This window comes from Benincasa hispida, chromosome 11 (assembly GCF_027475165.1).
Source record: "Benincasa hispida cultivar pf3 chromosome 11, pf3_genome.v1.1, whole genome shotgun sequence".
Lineage (NCBI taxonomy): Eukaryota > Viridiplantae > Streptophyta > Magnoliopsida > Cucurbitales > Cucurbitaceae > Benincasa > Benincasa hispida.
The window spans coordinates 9,436,868-9,457,178 of record NC_143488.1 but is presented as its reverse complement, the minus strand read 5'-3'; the positions used below and the strand labels follow the sequence as shown (position 1 = coordinate 9,457,178).

Genomic DNA, 20,311 nt, shown 5'->3' with positions numbered 1-20,311 from the left:
ACACTAAAGAAATATATCTTGATTTATTTGTAGAAAATACAAATATATTATGTTTTATATTTTGTTATGTATATATAATGTATAGTGTTCCAATAATTTTTTTTTTCATTTATGAGAGAAACTTACCTTATGTAACGACCCTAGTTTCCTACAACATTCTAGGACACTACTTCATGCATGCATAGACTCCATCGTACAATGTCTTTTAAATCATCAAATCAAAGAGCCAAGATTTTATTTAATAATGCTCAAACAAGCAACGATGGAAAAACATAATTAAAAAATAATGAATAAAACCTAAGCAAAATAAAATAAAATAATTTACTAGGTGGGGTACCCCTAACTTCTACTAAAACAACTGTTTGAAATTAAATAGTCAAATAATAAAATTGATATATATATTTTGCATAACAGTGAAAGACGCTTAACTCCTAAACCAGAATTCAAAACATAATACTATATGCGGAAGCAGTGAAACGTCCTAATGGCCAGGTCACGGATCTCTCTTGTCATGCGCCAGTCTGTCATTACTCTTACCTGAAAAATAGGATGAGAAAAGGGTGAGTATAAAAATGTACTCAATAAGTGGCTCACTACTGGGCCCACTTAGTGACCGATTAGTTTATCCATTAGACAAAAAATGTACAAAGGCATCATAAACATAGACATAGGCATAAGGGGCGAACCTGAAGGCACACTTTCATAAGTAGTGACTCAAAGGTCACAGCATAATTACAAGTGGTGATCCCAAAAAGGACATCGTACATAAACATAGGGTGTGGCCCGAAGGTTCACACATGCGATGTGCATGGCTCAATGGTACACTAACAGTCACTAAAATCTCATATGGACATAACCTTACAAACATACAGTACATAATTAAACATAAGCATACAACAAGGCCATGACTCAACATCAAACTTTAACACCATTCCCCATACTTCAATCAACTGTTTCACAGTCTACTCATAACTCATACATCAGTACTTGCCCATAACTCATACTCATGACTCATACATCACATCAGGCCTTAACACATTATGTCCATGCTTCAACCTTATCACAGTATCCTTTACTCCTTACATCCAAAATCATTACAACAAGAATACTTTAAATTCAACACATCGAATTCAGCACAAAACCCATAGCAGATTTCATCACAGTTTCACATATGAAATAAAAATATCTCACAACAGGCCTAACAACGTCCTAGGGTAACTAGCAGTAAATCAATTACCTCAGGATAACGCACTGTACCAAAACAAGACCTTATTCCGCTCGAGAACTCCCTTCACCGACACACGTTCTTGAAACCAATAATAAATTAGGCCCAAGAACCCCAAAAGATAGTGAGCTACCAAAAAGGGACCAGAACTTACCCCGAACAGTAGGATCAGGCGAAACCAACTGTGAATCGGCCACAACTGACACTGTTCTGGTGTGCAACACGAACAAGGGGAGCTCTGACGCGCGTTGGGTTTCGACTATCGATGTGCGGTGGAACGGAAGCAGATGGCGCGGAAGGGCTCGCCTGGCTGGAACGGACGGCCTGCGTCTGGTCGAGCGGCGGCCAGATTGGAAGAGGAGGCGAGCGGCTTCGGCTATGCACCCTGTCGACGCACAGAGAGACGACCGGCGAAGGGCTAGCGCGGTCGACGACGGCGAATGCAACTGTAGCAGGGGGGGCTGGAGGAAGAAGAAGAAGAAGAAGAAGAAAGAAAAGGGAAAAAGAAAACCTTTTTTTTGTCTTTTTGCAAGCATCCAATGTCTTTTTAAAAACCCTACTTCTCTTCCTAAAAATAACCAATATTTTTTCCTTTTTACAAAACAACTTTGGGACGTTATACTCTTCCCCCCTTTAATAAACTTTCGTCCTTGAATGTTCTAATTCTGGAAGAGCTCTGGATACAGTGCCCTTATCTCATCCTCTCGCTCCCAAGTTGCTTCCTCAAACTGATGGTTCTGCCACAGGATCTTCACCAGTGGCACTTCCTTGCTACACAAAACTTTCACCTCCCTGGCCACAACTTGCACGGGCTTCTCCTCGTAACTCAAGTTCTCATTTAATTGTAAGGGCTCAAAGTCCACCAAATGCGATGGGTCCGTTAAATACTTCCTCAACATGGAGACATGAAATACATTATGGACCGCGGAGAGGGACGATGGCAAGGCCAAACGTTAAGCCACAGAACCGACCCGCTCCAAAATCTCGAATGGCCCTACAAAACACGGACTTAGCTTACCCTTATTCCCGAATCTCAAGACACCCTTCATCGGCGCCACTTTTAGGAACACCTTGTCACCTCGAACTCCAAATCTTTTTGCTTGACATCCGCCTAACTTTTCTGTCTACTTTGTGCTGCTAGCATTCTAACCCTGATTTTCTGCATGGCTTCATTCGTCAACTCCACTAACTCAGTCCCCACCAGTTTCCTCTCCCCAACCTCACTCCAGCAAACGGGAGACCTGCAACCTCTGCCATAAAGAGCTTCAAACGGTAGCCAGATAGTTGTTATTATAAGCAAACTCTGCCAAATGCAAGTGGGAGTCCCAACTCCCTGAGAATTCCAACACACAAGTGCGCAACATGTCCTCCAATGTCTGATTTAAACGTTCTGTTTACCCATCCGGTTGGGGTGAAACGTTGTACTGAAGTTCAACCATGACCCTAAAGCTACCGGAGACTCTTCCAAAAACTGGAGGTGAAACGAGGGTCCTTGTCGGACACAATCGACACTGGCACACCATGCAACCTTACTATCTTCTTCATGTACAATTGAGCCCACTTACTCACCGCGTACATGAGCTTTCCTGGAATAAAATGTGCCACCTTGGTGAGTCTATCTATCACAACCCAAATCACCAAGAAACCCTTCGCTGTCCTAGGCAACCCCGTAATAAAATCCATAGCCACGCTCTCCCATTTCCACTCTGGCACATCTAAAGGTTGAAACAAGCCTGCTACCTTCTGCCTCGGGGCCTTCACTTGCTGACAGACTAAACATCTACTGACATATTCAGCTATCTCCCTTTTCATATTGGGCCACGAGCAATACCATTTCACATCTTGGTACATTTTGGTACTACCTGGGTGCATCGAGAATGGAGAGTTATGAGCTTCTGCCAACAGTTCCCCTTTTAAGCCATCATCTGCTGGGACGCACAACCGTCCTTGATACAAAAGACCCTTGTCCGCTGACACAGAAAATTCACTTGCCTGACCTGTCCCAACCTGACAACACTTCTGAGCCAAGTCGGGATCACCTTGCTGTGCATCAATAATCCACTGCCTCAAGGTTGGTTGCACTGTCAACTGTGCTAGCTGCGAAGTCACTTCCCCCACTGCCACCGCAATCTCTGCTCATTCCAGGTCTTTACACAACTAAACCTACTTAGTGATCAAGGCGGCCGAATGAGCTACCTTTCGACTGAGTGCATCGACTACCACATTCGCCTTACCTGGGTGGTAGAGGATCTCGCAGTCATAATCCTTTACTAACTCGAGCCACCTACGCTACCTCATGTTTAACTCCTTCTGGGTGAAAAGGTATTTCAGACACTTATGGTCGGTGAACACTTGGATCTTTTCCCCATACAAGTAGTGTCTCTAGATCTTCAGGGCAAACAATACCGCTACCAATTCCAAGTCGTAGGTAGGATAGTTGCGCTCATGGTTCTTCAACTGGAGGGAGGCATAGGCGACCACCCTACCATGTTGCGTGAGCACACAACCTAAACCCTTCTTGGAAGAATCACTGTAAATCACGAAGTTCCTGGAGCCGTCTGGTACGGTGAGAACCGGGGCTGAAACCAACCTCTGCTTGAGGTCCTGAAAACTGTCCTCACATGCCTTGCTCCAAACAAACGAAGCTCCCTTCTTGGTTAGCTAGGTCAACGGCATGGCCATGCTGGAGAAATTCTCTACAAACCTACGATAGTATCCAAGTAAACCCAAGAAACTACGCACCTCACTAACCGTCGTAGGGCGGGGCCAATTGGTAACGGCTTCAATCTTACCTAGATCCACTGAAACCCCGTCCTTTGACACCACGTGCCCAAGGAAGGACACCTTTCGTAGCCAGAACTCGCACTTAGAAAACTTTGCATATAGTTTGTTTTCCCGCAGTGTTCCTAGGACTTTTCTAAGATGTTCCTCATGCTCTGCCTCGGTCTTGGAGTATACCAAAATGTCATCAATAAAAACAATTACAAAGGCGTCTAGGAAGTCCTTGAACACCCGGTTCATCAAATCCATGAATACTGCTGAAGCATTGGTCAGACCAAAAGACATTACAATGAACTCGTAATACCCATATCTGGATCGAAATGCAATCTTCGGAATATCGCTGTCCCTGATCCTCAGCTGATGATAACTTGACCGTAGGTCAATCTTGGAGAATACGGTAACACCCTGTAGCTGGTCAAACAGGTCATCGATTCTAATAAAGGGGTACTTATTCTTAATGATCACCTTATTCAACTCCCTGTAATCTATGCATAAACGTAATGACCCATCCTTTTTCTTCACAAACAATACTGGTGCACCCCACGGAGAAACACTGGGTCGTATAAACCCTTTATCAAGCAGTTCCTGCAATTGAACCTTTAATTCTTTTAATTCTATCGGAGCCATTCTGTACGGAACTTTGGATATAGGAATAGTGTCTGGCTCCAGTTCAATCGTAAAATCAATCTCCCTTGGCGGAGGCAATCCTGGGAATTCTTCTAGGAATACATCAAGATAATCTCTCACAACTGGTTCAGAGGTTAGTGCAACCTCGATTACCCTTGTGTCAATTACGCTAGCCAATATACTTCAGACACCTTGGCTAAACAATCTATTGGCCTTAACTGCTGAAATCACCTTAGACAAAACTACTGTTCCGGCCCCCTTGAACTTAAAGCTGGCTTCTCTAGGGGGTTAAAATTCACCTTCTTACGAGAACAATCTAGACTAGTATGGTTGGCAGCCAACCAATCCATGCCTAGAATTACATCGAAATCACGCATATATAATACTATCAGAGTCACATCAAGGGTGCGGCTTGCTATTTCTAACTGACACGCTTTTATCTTTTCACTAGCTATCATAATTTCTCTCGACGGTGTAGACACTGACAAAACATAGCCCAAAGGCTCCAAAACTAACATGGCATGCTTCATAAACAATGACGAAATGAAAGAGTGGGATGAGCCCAAGTGTAACAATGTTAAGACATAGTGCCCCAAGATTGGGAGTGTACCTGTCACCACTGTTCCCGAGTGCTCAGCCTCTCGACAACTGGTGGCATAAACTCGACCCTACTGCCGGTGTCGGCTTGAATTACCCTAATGCGAACTCGGGGGCTGACCCCTCGTATTTCCGGAACCACTACTAGGGCATTGGCCTGCCGTATACCCTACCTGCTTACATCTGTAGCATGTTCCGATGCCAATCAGACAGCGTCCCCAATGACGCTTTCCACAAGACTTGCATACCGACCTTTCCCTCCAAACTCCTCCTGAAGTCGTAGCCTGTCATTGAGCATGCCCTACTGATCTGCTTGTACTCTGGACTTTCTGCGGAGGTTTCGGAGCTTTATGCTCAACCTTCCCCTTCTGACCGGGGGCCGGTTCCTCCGTCAGGGACTTCAGGAACTCTGTCCCTGAAGGACAACCCACGCCTCGGAAGGCTGCGGTGTAGGTGGGAGGTTCCAGGACTTGCACGATGCCTTGCACCTCGTCTCGGATTCCTTGTACAAACCTCTCAACCCTCTTTGCTTCGGTAGACACCAGGTCAGGGGAAAAACAAGACAATTTATGAAACTCCTCTTCATACTCTTCCACTGTCATGGTTCCCTGCTTCAAGTTCATGAAATCAGCCTGTTTGTTGTACCTCACATAAGCAGAGAAGTACTTCTCATAAAACTACTCCTTGAACTGATCCCACGTGGCTTGGCCTCCACCGGCTTCTATCATTCTCTCAGCCGAGCGCCACCAGTGCTTGACATTGTCGATGAGAACGAAAGCAGCACATTGCAGCTTTTGATCCTTTGGACACCTCATGTATTGGAAGATCCCCTCAACAGTGGACAACCACAATTCTGCATTTGTGGGGTCTTTTAAGGATCCGTTAAACGTCGGGGGATCGTACTTCTTGAAATCTCGCAGGTAACCAGCTTCCAACGAAAGGCCTACCACAGCCCGACTCGTGGCCCTATCCTGATTCTGAACTGGTGGTAACGAGGCCGACGAGGATGGCGCCTACTGTGACTGTACGTGCTAGGTGATCTTCTCGGCCACCATGCCCCTTAGCTGTCCCACCACGATCTGCATGATGATGTTCCCAATAGCTGCAGCCATAACCGTATATTCTACTGGAATTTTTGAGGATGATGGTTCTAATGGGGGTACAGTCGAAGTTCGAGGCCCGTTTCTTGGTCTAACTCTCTACCAGGTTGACTCAAAGGGGCCGTGAGATGGCGAGCCCCGCACCTCTCGGCTCTGCACCTCGGATTCTTGCAAGTTGGGGTCCCGCTCCCCAACTACTTTCCTGCCTCAACCGCTTCTTCCTCTAGTTCGTGGTGCCATACTTGGTGACCACACGCAGCACTTTAATACACACTAGCAGGGTAAACTATCAAACGACAACACACAAGTAGGATTCCATGTATATATAATTCCTAAAGGTTTTTTAAAAAAATATACCTGGCGACGACGAAAGATCCATTTGTGGCCATAAGGAACAAATTAGACTCACAACTTTGGGACGTTACACCTTAACCGTCTAGTTAAAATTGTGACCATTTTAGGAATTATATCGCTCACAGTTATATGGAATAATTTCCCTTAGGTGTCTTTTAGTATTACTATTCCTATTCTTATTCTTGTTATTATTATATAAACTAAACGGTAAGGAAAGATGGAACAATAAATTGGACCGACTTTTGTTTTTAATAATAGTCCATTAAGTTATTCATATTAAAAATAGGAAAGTTGGGATAATTGTATAATTAAGTGTATTTATTTAAACTATATGGGCAGAAAACATATTAATTAATCATCATTATTATTGAGCCGACCCAACCCTAATGTACTGTTTGGATTTGGATCGAGTCGACCCAACTTTCAATATCAAAGCCCATGGCCTAACCTTTGGGTCTAGCTAATTAGATCAAATTTTGAGTTGGGCTTAGGCCAACTCATTAGATTAGTCCAATAAATATTAATTCTTTAATTCTTTAAAAAGATATAGGTATATTTTAGATTTTTTAATGGGATATCATTAAAACTTATATTATTATTTTAAAAATTATTTTTTATTTTAATTTTTTAGATTAAATGATTGATATGATAAAATTTTATGTAATATTTTTTTTTTGAAATTATTAGTTTTTAACATTGTAAAAAAAATTATGTTGACTAAAAACTATAATAGAGGATTTTAAAAAAGAAAAAAAATTATTTACAAAATATAGCAAAATTTTAATCTTCTTTAATAAAGGTTGGTCTATCAGTGTATATTAGTGATAGAAACTGATAGATGTCTATCAGTAACTTTTTTTTTTTTGCTATTTTTGTAAATAGTTTGACATATTCTCTATCTATGAAAATTTTCCAATCATAATAAAATCAAAATATACTTTTAACAATCATATTTAAAAAGTGTACTTTTTAGCATATAAAATATAATATATATATATGAAGGACCGAACCATACATACATTTTTTGTTACCCCAATCATATAAATCTACTAGACTCAAACTGATCCAAATATACTTAGAACGATCTAACTTATTAGTCGATCAAAATTTTAAAAATGGTAATCCATATCCAATCCAATAAATAAATGAATTGGACTGAGATGAGTTAATTCAACATTTTAACTTTAAGTCGAGTTTGAATTGAGCCTAGATTGAACTTTGGCCTTGAACTCCGCCAAGGAGACTAACTTATTCATCATAAACCTATCTGATTTTACTTTGAAAAAAAAACTTCAACTGAAACACTGAAATCAAAACTAACAATAAAGAAATGGTATTTTCTTCATTATACTTGGGGGCATTATTGCCAATTTGTTTTTTTACTCAAATTTGACAACTTATTTATTGAAAAAGAAATCATCTATCTTCTCTTTCCCCATTTTGCATTCCTCTTTTGTAATGGTAATGGTCAAAAGCATAATAAAGTAATGAAATGGGGTACTTCTTGCTAGTAAGAAGGAATGCATTAATAGCTCATTTATATTGTATCGTTGGCATTCAATGTCTTTGCCTTCTCCCTCACAACAAACTTTTGTACCTTCCCTATGGAATTCATTGGCAAATCTCCAAATACAATCTTTTTAGGCACCATAAACTCTGGTAAATGCATTCGACAAAACTCAACAATCTTATCACCATTCTCTTTTCTCTCGTCCTTCATTTTCACAAACCCACACAACATCCTCTCCTCGACCACTGCTGCCTCTGCAACGTCCGGGTGGCTCATCAGCACGCCCTCGACCTCCACCGTGCTCACCACGCCCTCCCCATCGGCCCTCACTACAATATCTTTAGCTCTATCCTTCATTTCAATTCTACCGCTCTTATGTCTAAGCCCAATATCACCAGTCCTATACCAATTATCCCCACTAAAAGCCTCATGAGTTGCTTTCAAATTCTTGTAATAGCCAGACATCAAAGTGTTGCCTCTCAACATTACTTCTCCTAAGGTTTCACCATCTCCCAAAACACTCTCCATTGATATTGGATCTTTCACATCAATCTCTAATGATGTGATCAAATCCTCAAATTGGACGGTTTCTTCTTCAAAATTGGGCTTCCAGGGCCTAATTATGACAGGACCCATTGCTTCAGTCATACCATAACCATAACTTATATTGAAACCCAATTCATTGACTTTGGTCAAAATCTCCTTGATTGGTAATGCACCAGCCACTATGAGATCTACACGTCGCGAAAGACGACGTGACATATAATGATTGGACAACGATTCTGAAATCATTTTCAAAAGAGTGGATGGACCACATAAAAGAGTAATTTTATGAAGTTCAACATTGGTGAATATAGCTTCAGCTGTGACAGTCCTAAGACAAATGTTGCAACCTCCTAGAGCTGCCATGGCCCAAATGAAGCACCAGCCATTGCACCGAAACATGTCAACGGTCCATAAGAACACTGGTGAAGAAGTGGACTTACAAATTCCACTCCGAAAAATGGTTGCTAGAGAATTAAGATAAGCAGCTCTGTGACTATAAATAACGCCCTTATGGAGCCCGGTCGAACCCGAGGTGTAATTAATGGAAATGGGATCGAGTTCGGCATTCGGCCTCGGTGTGAAGTCGTTGTCATCACTAAATCTCATTGCGAGAACTCTATTGTAGTCAGAGTATTCCAACCGCGAGGTGTTAGGATTGGTGGAGATGAGGACGAGGGCGGGGAATTTGATGGAATTATTTTCAAGGGATTTGAGGAGAATGGGAAGAAATTGGGAGTCTAGGAAGATGATCTTGGGGTTTAGTTGTTGGAGGAGTAAGGATAATGCGGACGAGTCTAGTTTTGTGTTGAGAGCTGAAATTATGGCTCCGGCCATTGGAACTGCAAAGTGAAGCTCGTAAAGCTCTGGAATATTGGGCGCCATTGCTACAACCTGCATGCATGCATGCTCATCAAAATTAACAAATATTTCATTAAATCTCGTTTTATAATGATTTATTTCTCCTATTTGATTTTTGAAAATCGTACCTATTTCCTTCCGATTTATTTACTATTAGATTAAAAAATATTTTTAATTTTTGAATTTTCATGAAAATAACAATTTAATTAGTCTTTAAAATTTAATCGGTAAATCGTTTAGTCTCCGAATACTTTCAAGTTTATGATAATATAGTCCATGAATTTAATGAGTAATAGTTTAGTCCCCATCATTAAAGTATTAGTATGGTTTAATGAAATTTCTTACCATGTAGATTGATAAACTGATTCGAAATCAAATTTATTTATAAACTATAAGGAATAAGTCAATACATGATAAAAGTTGGTACTTAATTTTGATAAAATTTATCATGAAATGGATTAAATCGCATCAAATTATAAAGTAGAGGGTTGTTACAAAATTGAAAGTATAGGAATTAAGTCGTTACTATCGAAATTTCAACGACTAAATTGTTACTTTCACGTAAGTTTAACTATTTTATTTTTTTAATTAAATTATAAAACTTGACTTAGGTTTTAAAACTATTTTATATAAAAAAAAATTACGTTACAAAATGTCGTATTGTCTTAAGTTATGTTTGGTACATATTTTTCTCGTTGACTAAATAATAAGGTTGCATGCTCCCACACGGCTTTGCCGTTTCTCATGGTATCTTCCTCACACAACCACTATTTCCATTGACCGTTGACTCACATAAAATCAAGTTCTCCCCCTTGATAGCCTCTAATTTTATTTCAATAATAATTAAAATTTATTCCCTTTTACTTTTATAATTTAAATAACCTTTATATTGATGGTTGCAATACAATTTTAGTTGTAGGTCCATATATTTTAATAAATCTTCAAACAGTCGTTACTCAAAAAGACTATGTTTTCTTTTAAGATTTATTGAAGTATTTAGGTTTCATTTGATAATTTTTGCTCTTTGATTTTTGAAAATTTGTTGTTAGTTTTCAATTTTTAGAAAACAAAAACTATAGGTCCCGTTTGATAATTATTTTGTTTTTTGAAAATTAAGCCTATTTTCCCTCCATTCCTTATGATGATTTGCATCTTTCTTAATTACTATGGTTGAATTCTTAGCTGAATTTAAAAAACAATAACAAATTTTAAAAACTACTTTTTTAATTTTCAAAATTTGGATTGATTTTTAAACCATCAGTAAAAATAGATAACAAAAAGAAAAAAAAATGGAGGTTGAAGTAGGGTCTATAGGCTTAATTTTAAAAAACAAAAACAAAAAAATCAAATGATTACTAAATAAAACCCTACATGGGTAGTATTAGTTTTGGTTTTTTGTTTTTTAAAAATTAAAAACCAAAAAGATGTTTGGTTATGGTTTTTGTTTTCTGTTTTTAAAAGTTGAAAAAAAAATTGTTTGATAATTATGTTTTTTATTTTCTATTTAAGAAAACAAAACCAAAAAAAAGCTTTTGATGACTTTTATAGTTTTGCTTTTTTTTTTTTAATAAAAATAAAATCAAACCATATATAATTAGTTTTCGTTAAAAAAAAATCCATATTGATAAAACAAAATCAATAGTTTAAATCCACTGATTAACCACAAATAAAAATGAAGAAAAATAACAATATCAAAATACAAGAAAATAATTTCATTTGTGTAAGAATCGAATATATGAGAATAAGGAAACGATAAAAACAATTAAATTGAACCCAACAAATTAATTGAAAATTTTGTTGAATTTCCATGCAAATCCATATTTTTCCTCTACAACTATGGTTTGAACCATACTATTTTAACTTTAGACCAAATATTCATGAAGAGTTGTGGTTTTCCAATTTTATTTTAGAAAAACAATAATTTTATTCATATTCTTCAACTATTTTAACTTTTAATTTTATGTAATTTATTTTTTAAACAAAGATTAGATCTGAGCAATTTTATAAAATTAAGCTACATAGTATAATTTTGACAATCAATGAAATTTTATATATGGAGTCAACGTTTTCTATCATATTGTATGTAAAGATATTTTGTCACATTTGTAAGATATTTATCATTAAGTATAAAAAAACGTGAATAAAATATAAATGCACAAAAAAAAGTGACGAGAAAAAAAAAAAGGATTGGAATGACTTTTTTGGTTGCTAAACACTTTATTTTTCAATGAATAAAAGATACTTGCTCGTAAACCTATGAAAATTTAATTTAAACTAACTTTAAAAAAATTGAGATGAAAAATTTTCCCATAAAAAATATGTTAAACTATTTGCACATGAGTCTATCATTGATAAAATTGAAAATTAATAGAAATCTATCCGTGATAAAAGTAAATAAAAATTTAAAATGATTAAATTTTACGATATCGTGTAAATAACTTTTCTTATTTTTTTATTTTTAAAAATCTCTCTAAATATTTTTAATAGTTTAATCTTACTGTTCAATATTTAAAAAAGAGGATAAATTTCTGACAAATAATATTGTTGAGCTAGAAGGGTTAAGAAAAGGTTGTTCAAATTATTTGAAAATTTTGAAAATTTCTTATAAACAGAAAAATCCCAATTGTTATAAAGCATAAATATTTTTAAATATTTTTTTATATTTAAAAAGGTTCATTTTTTTCTAAAAAAATATTTTTTTTAAGAGTAAAGATATTATATGCACTAAAATTTGTTAGGTTTAACAATTTAAATTTAAAGAGTATGGTATAATAATTTCAAATTTAATTTTAAAAATTAAGGATTTATGATAATATTTCACTAATTTAATGTTTGATTCTTTTTATTTTCATCCAAAGACAATTAAAGGAGGTTTGTCCACAAAATATCTCTTCCAATTATTTCTAATCCACATTTAGATTTTAGTTGTCTCTCTTAAAAAACTATTATTTGTCAAATCAAATATAATTCAATTGTCATTTTAGTGTATTAAAAATTATGAAATTTATGGTCGAATCCCCCTATTCTATTAGTACTAAAAAAATCTTTTCTTTTTCACTTTTTTAGTTATTTTTTTTTTCAAAATTAAAGTTGACTTAATATTTAATTACATATTTATTTATTTGTAAACTACCCAATTCTTAAATTTCTATACTTTAAAAACGTCTGATATTATATCTATAAATTTTTAATATCATATTCTAATATATTATTAAATAGTAAAAAAAAAAAAAATTCAATGTCAACCTAAACCAAATGCAACTCAATTGATATAAAGTTTATATTTTGGAAGGGAGTTTCAAATTTCCTACTTTTTTTTTTTTTTTAGTAACTAAAAACATAAAAAGTTTGAGAGATTATTTACATAACTTCACAATAACAAAATAAATAAATAAAATGAAGAAGGAAAAATAGAGTTAAAAAAAAAAAAGGAGAGAGAGTACCAAATCACCGGGAGAGACGTGGAAGTGATGAACCAAAGCGGAAGCGAGTGTGAGACACCGCCCATAAGTCTCCGACCAAGTGTACACTCGAGCGCCGTAAACCACCGAGGGCCGGCCGCCGTACACGGTGGCGGCTCTTTTCAAGAAGCCGACCGGCGAGAGAGGGGTAAAATTGGCAGGACAGTGGAAAAAGCCCTCCATAACTTAAAAGGAAAATTTTAAAGAAATTAAATGAACGAGGAATAAATCCCCCACCTTGAGAAGAGACTTAATTTATAATTACAGAATGACGAATATGGCCAAATTCTTTTTCTTTTTCTTTTTCGTTTTTTTTTTTGGAAGATTAAGGAATGGCGTCAGAGTTTGATGTCTGAGTCATACGCCATTAAAGAAGAAGATGAAGGAATTTCTCTTCAATTCTTTTTTTTTAAAAAAAAAAAATAGATAAGAAGAAGAAAATGAGAATTCTTTAAAGTTGGATGATCGTGGCCTCAATATTTTTATTTTTGAGGCTAATACATTATTATTCATTGCCTCAACTTGAGTTTTTATACCAAAAAAATGCTAGCAATTACTTTTTAAGGAGAGTTATTATTATTATTATTATTATTATTATTATTGTTTTATTTTTCTATTTTATTTTTCTCATTTATTTGTTAGGGAGGTGATCTTTGTTCATATTTCATAAATTTGTCTCTTTCAACATCTTTTTAATTGTTCCAATGGTTATTTTAATTTCGACATTTTTACCATGTGGAATTTGAGTTTGATGTTTGTTTGTTAAGTTTAAAATTGTTTACCATATAATTTCTAAGTTTATTTGTTCGTTGTTTGACTAACAAAAACAACTAATTTAATAACTTGATAAATTATCGATGATGCTTCTAACAATTACCATAGATCATGAGGAGGAGCTTCCATTACTATATATTAAAAGATTAAATTATAAGTTTAATACTCTTTAAATTATCAAGTTTTATCTATTTGATCATGGAGTTTTCAAAAAAATCCAATAGATTCCTCAACTTTCAATTTTTTGTGTAACGAGTTCGGATACGTTCAACTTTTAAAAAAAATCAATTGATTTATTAAATATAAATTTGAATTTTATGTCTAGTGAAATTCAAAAATTCAAAAATTTGTGTTTGGAAGATTTGTAGGTTTTTTTTTAAAAAAAAAAAAAAAATAAATTGAAAGCTTATGTACTACATATATAATTTTGAAAGTTTAGAGATCAAATAGATACAAACTTCAAAATTCATTAAATTTGTAATTTGACCAATATTAAAATGGTTTTTTTTTATTAATAATACAAAGACCAAAATAAATATTTTGAAAGATGGAATTAACTCAAAATAAAATTAAATAATTTTAACCTCTAAAGTTAGTTCAAGAGGATTTTTACTTCATATATTACGAAGCTGAGAGAAATATGAATATATATTGAAGATTTAAAGGTGCAAAACTTGTTTACCAGTTGAAATAGTGGAGGTGGAGTCTTTGGTTAAGAGGGAACATCATGTGCAATTTTTTTTAATACACACTTAAAAATATATATTTTATGTCAATTTAGTTATTTTTACATTGATAAGAAGATTTTGAATTTGATACTTTTTTCTACAAAGGAAAATAAGAATAATAAAACAATTTCAGCTCATACTTGAGATTCCATTGCCATTGACTTGGAGTTTCTTCTTCTTATTTTTTCATTTTTTAGGATAATTTTTTATTTTATTTTGGTTAGTGAGGTTTATATTCGATTTTGGAACCATGCTTCCAAGTTTAGATCAAAACGATAGTAGAAGTTAAAAGTGAGTGGTGAAGATAAATAATTTTGCTCAAATATATGTTTTATTCTCAATATTTTGGTAGCTATTTGTGAGAGTGATTTTTTTTTTCACTAAATATCATCCATTTACTAAGTAGTAGTTTTTTTTTTAAAAGGTATTGTAATTAAAGAGTGTGAGATGGGAGAATCAAACCTCAAATCTGGAGGTCGATAGTATGAATACTATGCCAATTGAGATAAGTTCTTATTGGCTATTAAGTAGTATTATGTCATACTACAATACACACTATTAATGGCAATGTAAATTGAAAAAAGTATTAAATCATAATGAACTAAATTTTAGAAAAAAGAAAAGAAAAGGAAAGAAAACAAACTCTGGCAGAAATGGTAAAAAAAGTTACACTAATTAAGCCCATATTCCACATATGTTGTTTGCAAAATGATAAAAGAATCCCAACTCATATATAAAAAATGTAAAATATCACAAATGCCCTCATTACTAATATATATTTGATACATTACTTATATACATTTGACACTTGATTCATATATTTGATATACTTGATAATGATGCAATTGATCGTGGTATACTTAGTATACTTGTCAATCATGCACTTGCTTTTACTGTTGATAAATTTGATACAATTGATTGATATACTTGATAACGATGCACTTGATTGATAAACTACTGATAAATTAGTCAATCATTCTCTCTTTCATCAACCAATATTATTTCACACCATCTGCCACTACCTACCACTTACCTCCATTGACCGCCGCATGTCTAGTTGCCAATCGTTGGTCGTTGCTCTTCTCTTTTTCTCAATCTTTCTTCCTCCCAACATCTATTTTTAATCAACTCCACATCATCCGCTCCACTGGCCTCCCTACCGCTTACCTCCATCAATCGCTATCCTTTCAGACATCGGTCTTCGCTTTTTTCTCTCTATCTTTCTCTCTCTATTAATTGATTGTTTAGGACAAATATGAAATACAAAATAATTATAAAGTTAAATTTGAAGGTTTTACCATATTTGCAAAATATCAAATATAAGTAACACACCTACCAAATAAATGGTCACCCATTACAATTTCCAAAAAAAAAAAATACTCATATATATATATATATATATATATATATATATATATATATATATATATATTACCGTTATATATTTAACCAGTAATTTTTAAATGATATGTTTGTTAATTTTATATTGTTTTTTCACATTACTTTAATTAATGTTGGGTTCCACTTTAAAACCCCTTTTTTTTTGTTTGTGAATTTTTTTAATATGTCAGCCCTACATTTGTGTTGGCGGTGACGAACATGAGGAAGACGATCGAGACAGAAGAGAAAAACAAATTAAATTAATCGGTTAAAATGTCATTTTTCATACTTATACTTTGTGCTGCATTTTATAAGAGACTATACATAAATATATTGAGAAAAAAGTCAATAATAAATTAAGTGTAGAAACTAATTTTAATAGTTATTAAAAATAAAACAAAATTTAGATATTTGAAGGTATAGGACCTAAAATAGAACAAAACTTAAAGTATAGAGACTAAAAATGTTCTTTTTAACTAAACTAATTTTAAATATATATAAAAAAATCTATTCTTATTTCAAACTTAACTTACGGTAGAAAATAGAATTTGTCAATGGTATAATAACAACACTAATAATTTTATCATAAGCATAACCGTTTAATTGATATAAAAGGTGAGAAGTGAGAGGTGAGAGGTTAGAATCTCTCCACGCTAAATTATTCTATTAAAAAAGAAAAACATAAAAATAAATTGTTGGTATGACGTCAACTCAAGAAGATGAGAGATTAAGGATCAAAAGCCAACGTATATCTAAAATAAAATTAAAAGTTTAACATGTGAACGACCATTTACACCATATCTTATGTACTTTGGGTCATTTTTTTAATTGGAGTGTACATATGGTCACTAGCACTAACATGGATAGGTCACTATGGGAACTAAGGGGGCCATGGCCTCCAAATTTTTCAAAAGTTTTGATTTTTAATTCATTAATTTTTTTAGCTTTAGTCATTTTTTATGATAATTCTACACTTTAATTTTATCATTACTTTTATAATTTTAGTAATACTCATATTACTAAAATCCCAAATCAAATATTAGCTGTGTCTAATATATTCTTGACCCTTAAAAATGTTTTATAAATCGGGACCTAATTAGACACAAAATCAATTTTTTAAAACAAAAAAGTATAGTTTTTATTTTTTTTATTTTTTTATTTTTTTATTTTTTTGAAATTTGGCTAAAAATTTAGCTATCATATCAAAGAAAAATACAAGTCATTGTAAGAAAATGAGGAGAAATAGGTTTAATTATTTTTAAAAAAAGATCGAAATGATTATCAAACAGGTCTTTAGTAAACCTTCCTTAAACAAAACAATATAATAACTTGAAAGTTTAATTATAAGATCTATTAAACATTTTTCAAAGTTTAATAATATCGACACAACTCTTAAAAGTGCAGAAACAAAGTTTGTCATTTAGACTTTTATTGTTTTAATATTTAAATATAATATTTTAAAGTTGAATATTATAACCATGATCTTTATATCAAGTTAAAAAAAAAAAAAAGTTAAATATCATCTTGGCCTTAGGGAAGAGGAGCTCAAATCAGGCCTAAATCAATGTGTTTGGCTAAGGCTAAACCTAACCAAGTAACTAATGGAACATGTCTTGTGTATGTTATGACCTAAAGCATCATCCTAAGACCAAAAAGAGGCTAGAGGAAGTTGTTCGACGGCCAAGGACAAGATTGATGTTAGGAGTGCAAAAAAAAAATCTATATCTATTAGAGAAGGGAATGATCATGGATATATAAATAAGGACAATTATCTCCATCGATATGAGGCCTATTGGGGTGGTTTCAAAATTAAAGTCACGAAAATTTATGAAAGTGGACAATATCATATCATTGTAGAGATATTTAAGTATATCATTATAGCTCAAATTTACTATTGCTATCACATGAATGCTAGATATATTTTACCTCTTCTAAATTTGACATCAACAAATGTTCGGCATGTGAACAAAAATTAACATATCATGTTGTTTGGTGTGAGTGCAAATTAAAGTGAAGTGTGAAAAACGACCCTTCTTTTTCTCCATGTGAAAAGTCCATCCCTATTATTAATTATCTAGACTTGACTCCAAAAAGATGTCAAGCACATAAATTAGAGATTTTCTTTTCTTACATGTTAAATTGTCTATGCCAAAAAAAAAAAAGAAAAAATCTATTTTCAAATACACGTAAAAAAATATAACATAATGACTTGAAAATTAGACACCCTTCAAATAAGTTTTAGTTATCTTGAATTCTATTAAGTGTCACCAATATGACCATTTTTCATTGTATTAAAATATTATGTTAAAAATAATATGCAAGAAATTTTAACATATTTCGATTTTTTTTTTGTTGTATTTATTTAAAATATTAAGTAGCATAAAGAATAAATTGTATCTTTTTCAACTACCAATAATTTTAGTTAAAAGTCGAAACATGTCACATACACAAATTAGACGTATGTTTTACGTGTCCATCACTTTAATTATGTCAAATACATTACATTCAAAAGATTTAAAATTTAATATTTTTCGAGGAAAAATTATCCATACCATTGGAGTGCCTATACCTCCATTCACACTTAAAATAATGTACAATCAAATTTATATGGACTCCACTCGATTCTTTGGTGACAATAGAAATGGGAATGAAATTGAAACGTGGCATTCTTTCATTAGTCGAAATTTAAACAAATCTTGTTAAAAAATGTGCCACTAAAAACTCTAGGCCTCAATTGGATTTTATTTATTTTATTATTATTTTACGCAACCTCAAATGGAAAATCGACACCTTAATTTAATTTCCATTTCCCAAAAATTGGGCAAGAATTAAGTGCCATATGATGTAACCTCCTCGGATAAGCTATAGTGAAATGTGGAATCATGGAAGAGAGGAAAACATCCACTTTTTTCTTTATTGAATTGCTAATTCAATCCTAGACTTTATGGTTTTATTTATTTAGTCCGTTTTTTAAGATTAAATTATAAATTTAATCTTTATAATCTGAGAAAAAAGTTAGATAATTTCTTACGATTTGATAAAACTTCATAAGTAGTTCATGTATTTATTATAATTCTCATACATAGTTTTTCAAGAAGATTTTATCCAATTATAATGATTAAATTCTAATTATAAATTCTAAGGACTAATTTATATCTTTCTTTGAATTATATGTGGGTCAAAGTTGCAATTTAACATATTTTTTTAAAAAACAATCACATCACTTTATTTAAATATGATGTGATATGTCTATTAAAGAATAATTGATAATCAACATGATATATGCCAAATGGTGAACAAATGACAGAAAAAAGTGAACATATGAACAAAAAGAAAGTTACACAATATACAAAAGGAAATGTTGTTTATAAATATTTTAGGTAACTTTCAAGATATTTATTAATTTAGACCCTGACTATTTGGTTTTTTATTTTTAATTGTCTGTTCTTAAAAATTAAGTTTATACATATTATTTCTACTTTCAAATTTCTTAATTTGTTATTTATTTTTACCAATAGTTTAAAAAACCAAGTCAAATTTTGAAAACTAAAAGAACAAGTAACTTTTAAAAACTTGTTTTTATTTTTGAAATTGGGTTAAGAATTCAATCATTGTACTTAAGAAAAATGCAAATCATCGTAAGAAATGAAGAGAAAATAGATTTAATTTTTAAAAATTAAAAATAAAAAAATAATTACTAAAGGGGGCTTTATCCATTAATGCTATAGACTTCAAAAAACTAGTTGAAATAAAAGCTAAATTACAATTTAATAATTTGTTTGGCGTGATTTGAACTTATTTTATATTTGGTGTCTAAAGTTTGAATAAACTTTGATTATTATAAGTTATTTCTAAATTATGTTTACCCACTCCAAACTTCATTTTTTGTTTTCCGTTTTCTGTTTTTCGTTTTGTTTTTTTTTTTTTTTTTTTTTTTGGTTTTTGTTTTTTGTGTTTTTACATCGCCCTAAACTAAATGTAACCAATTAACACTATTATCCCAAATACAAAATATAAGCTCATTGGTCTATTGCCACATAAAAATGCCATTATGCTATTCAACAAGGTTGTTTGGTACAAATTGTCAAAAAAAAACTGTTTCGTACAAATGTAATTATTTTAAATGATAAGACTGTTAGAAATATTTTCAAATGTAACAAACTGTCATTTTCTATTAGTGATAGACAATAGTAAACTGCGATAGACATCTATTAGTAGGCGATAAACCGCAATAGACATTTATGAATAGATGTCTATCTCAATATTTTGCAGTCTACCACTGATAGATAGTAACATTTCACATTCTAATTTTATAAAAAGAAAATGTAAATATATTTCCGAAAATATGTGAAAACCAAATCTGGCACAAA

At 33.0% G+C, this 20,311-nt stretch overlaps 1 protein-coding gene and 1 long non-coding RNA gene across 2 annotated transcripts; both read right to left on the bottom strand.

The window, feature by feature from the left end:
• Positions 1–213: 213 nt before the first annotated feature.
• Positions 214–7,158, bottom strand: LOC150032370 (uncharacterized). The gene is made up of 2 exons (XR_016524408.1): positions 687–7,158; positions 214–537 (listed from the first exon to the last, which is right to left on the bottom strand). It is a non-coding gene; the product is annotated as an uncharacterized LOC150032370 (long non-coding RNA).
• Positions 7,159–8,001: 843 nt separating this feature from the next.
• LOC120089915 (putative CoA ligase CCL13) lies at positions 8,002–13,568 on the bottom strand. The gene is made up of 2 exons (XM_039047358.2): positions 13,042–13,568; positions 8,002–9,631 (listed from the first exon to the last, which is right to left on the bottom strand). Exons 1-2 carry the CDS (start codon positions 13,240–13,242, stop codon positions 8,222–8,224), a joined length of 1,611 nt encoding a protein of 536 aa, XP_038903286.2. The 5' UTR covers positions 13,243–13,568; the 3' UTR covers positions 8,002–8,221.
• Positions 13,569–20,311: the final 6,743 nt, after the last annotated feature.

Bases quoted from the DNA above. Each gene is read 5' to 3' on its own strand.
- LOC120089915 (XM_039047358.2), bottom strand. From the start codon at position 13,242: ATGGAGGGCTTTTTCCACTGTCCTGCCAATTTTACCCCTCTCTCGCCG. The intron at 9,632-13,041 runs GTACTCTCTCTC...GCATGCATGCAG, and splicing joins ACGTCTCTCCCGGTGATTTG to GTTGTAGCAATGGCGCCCAA.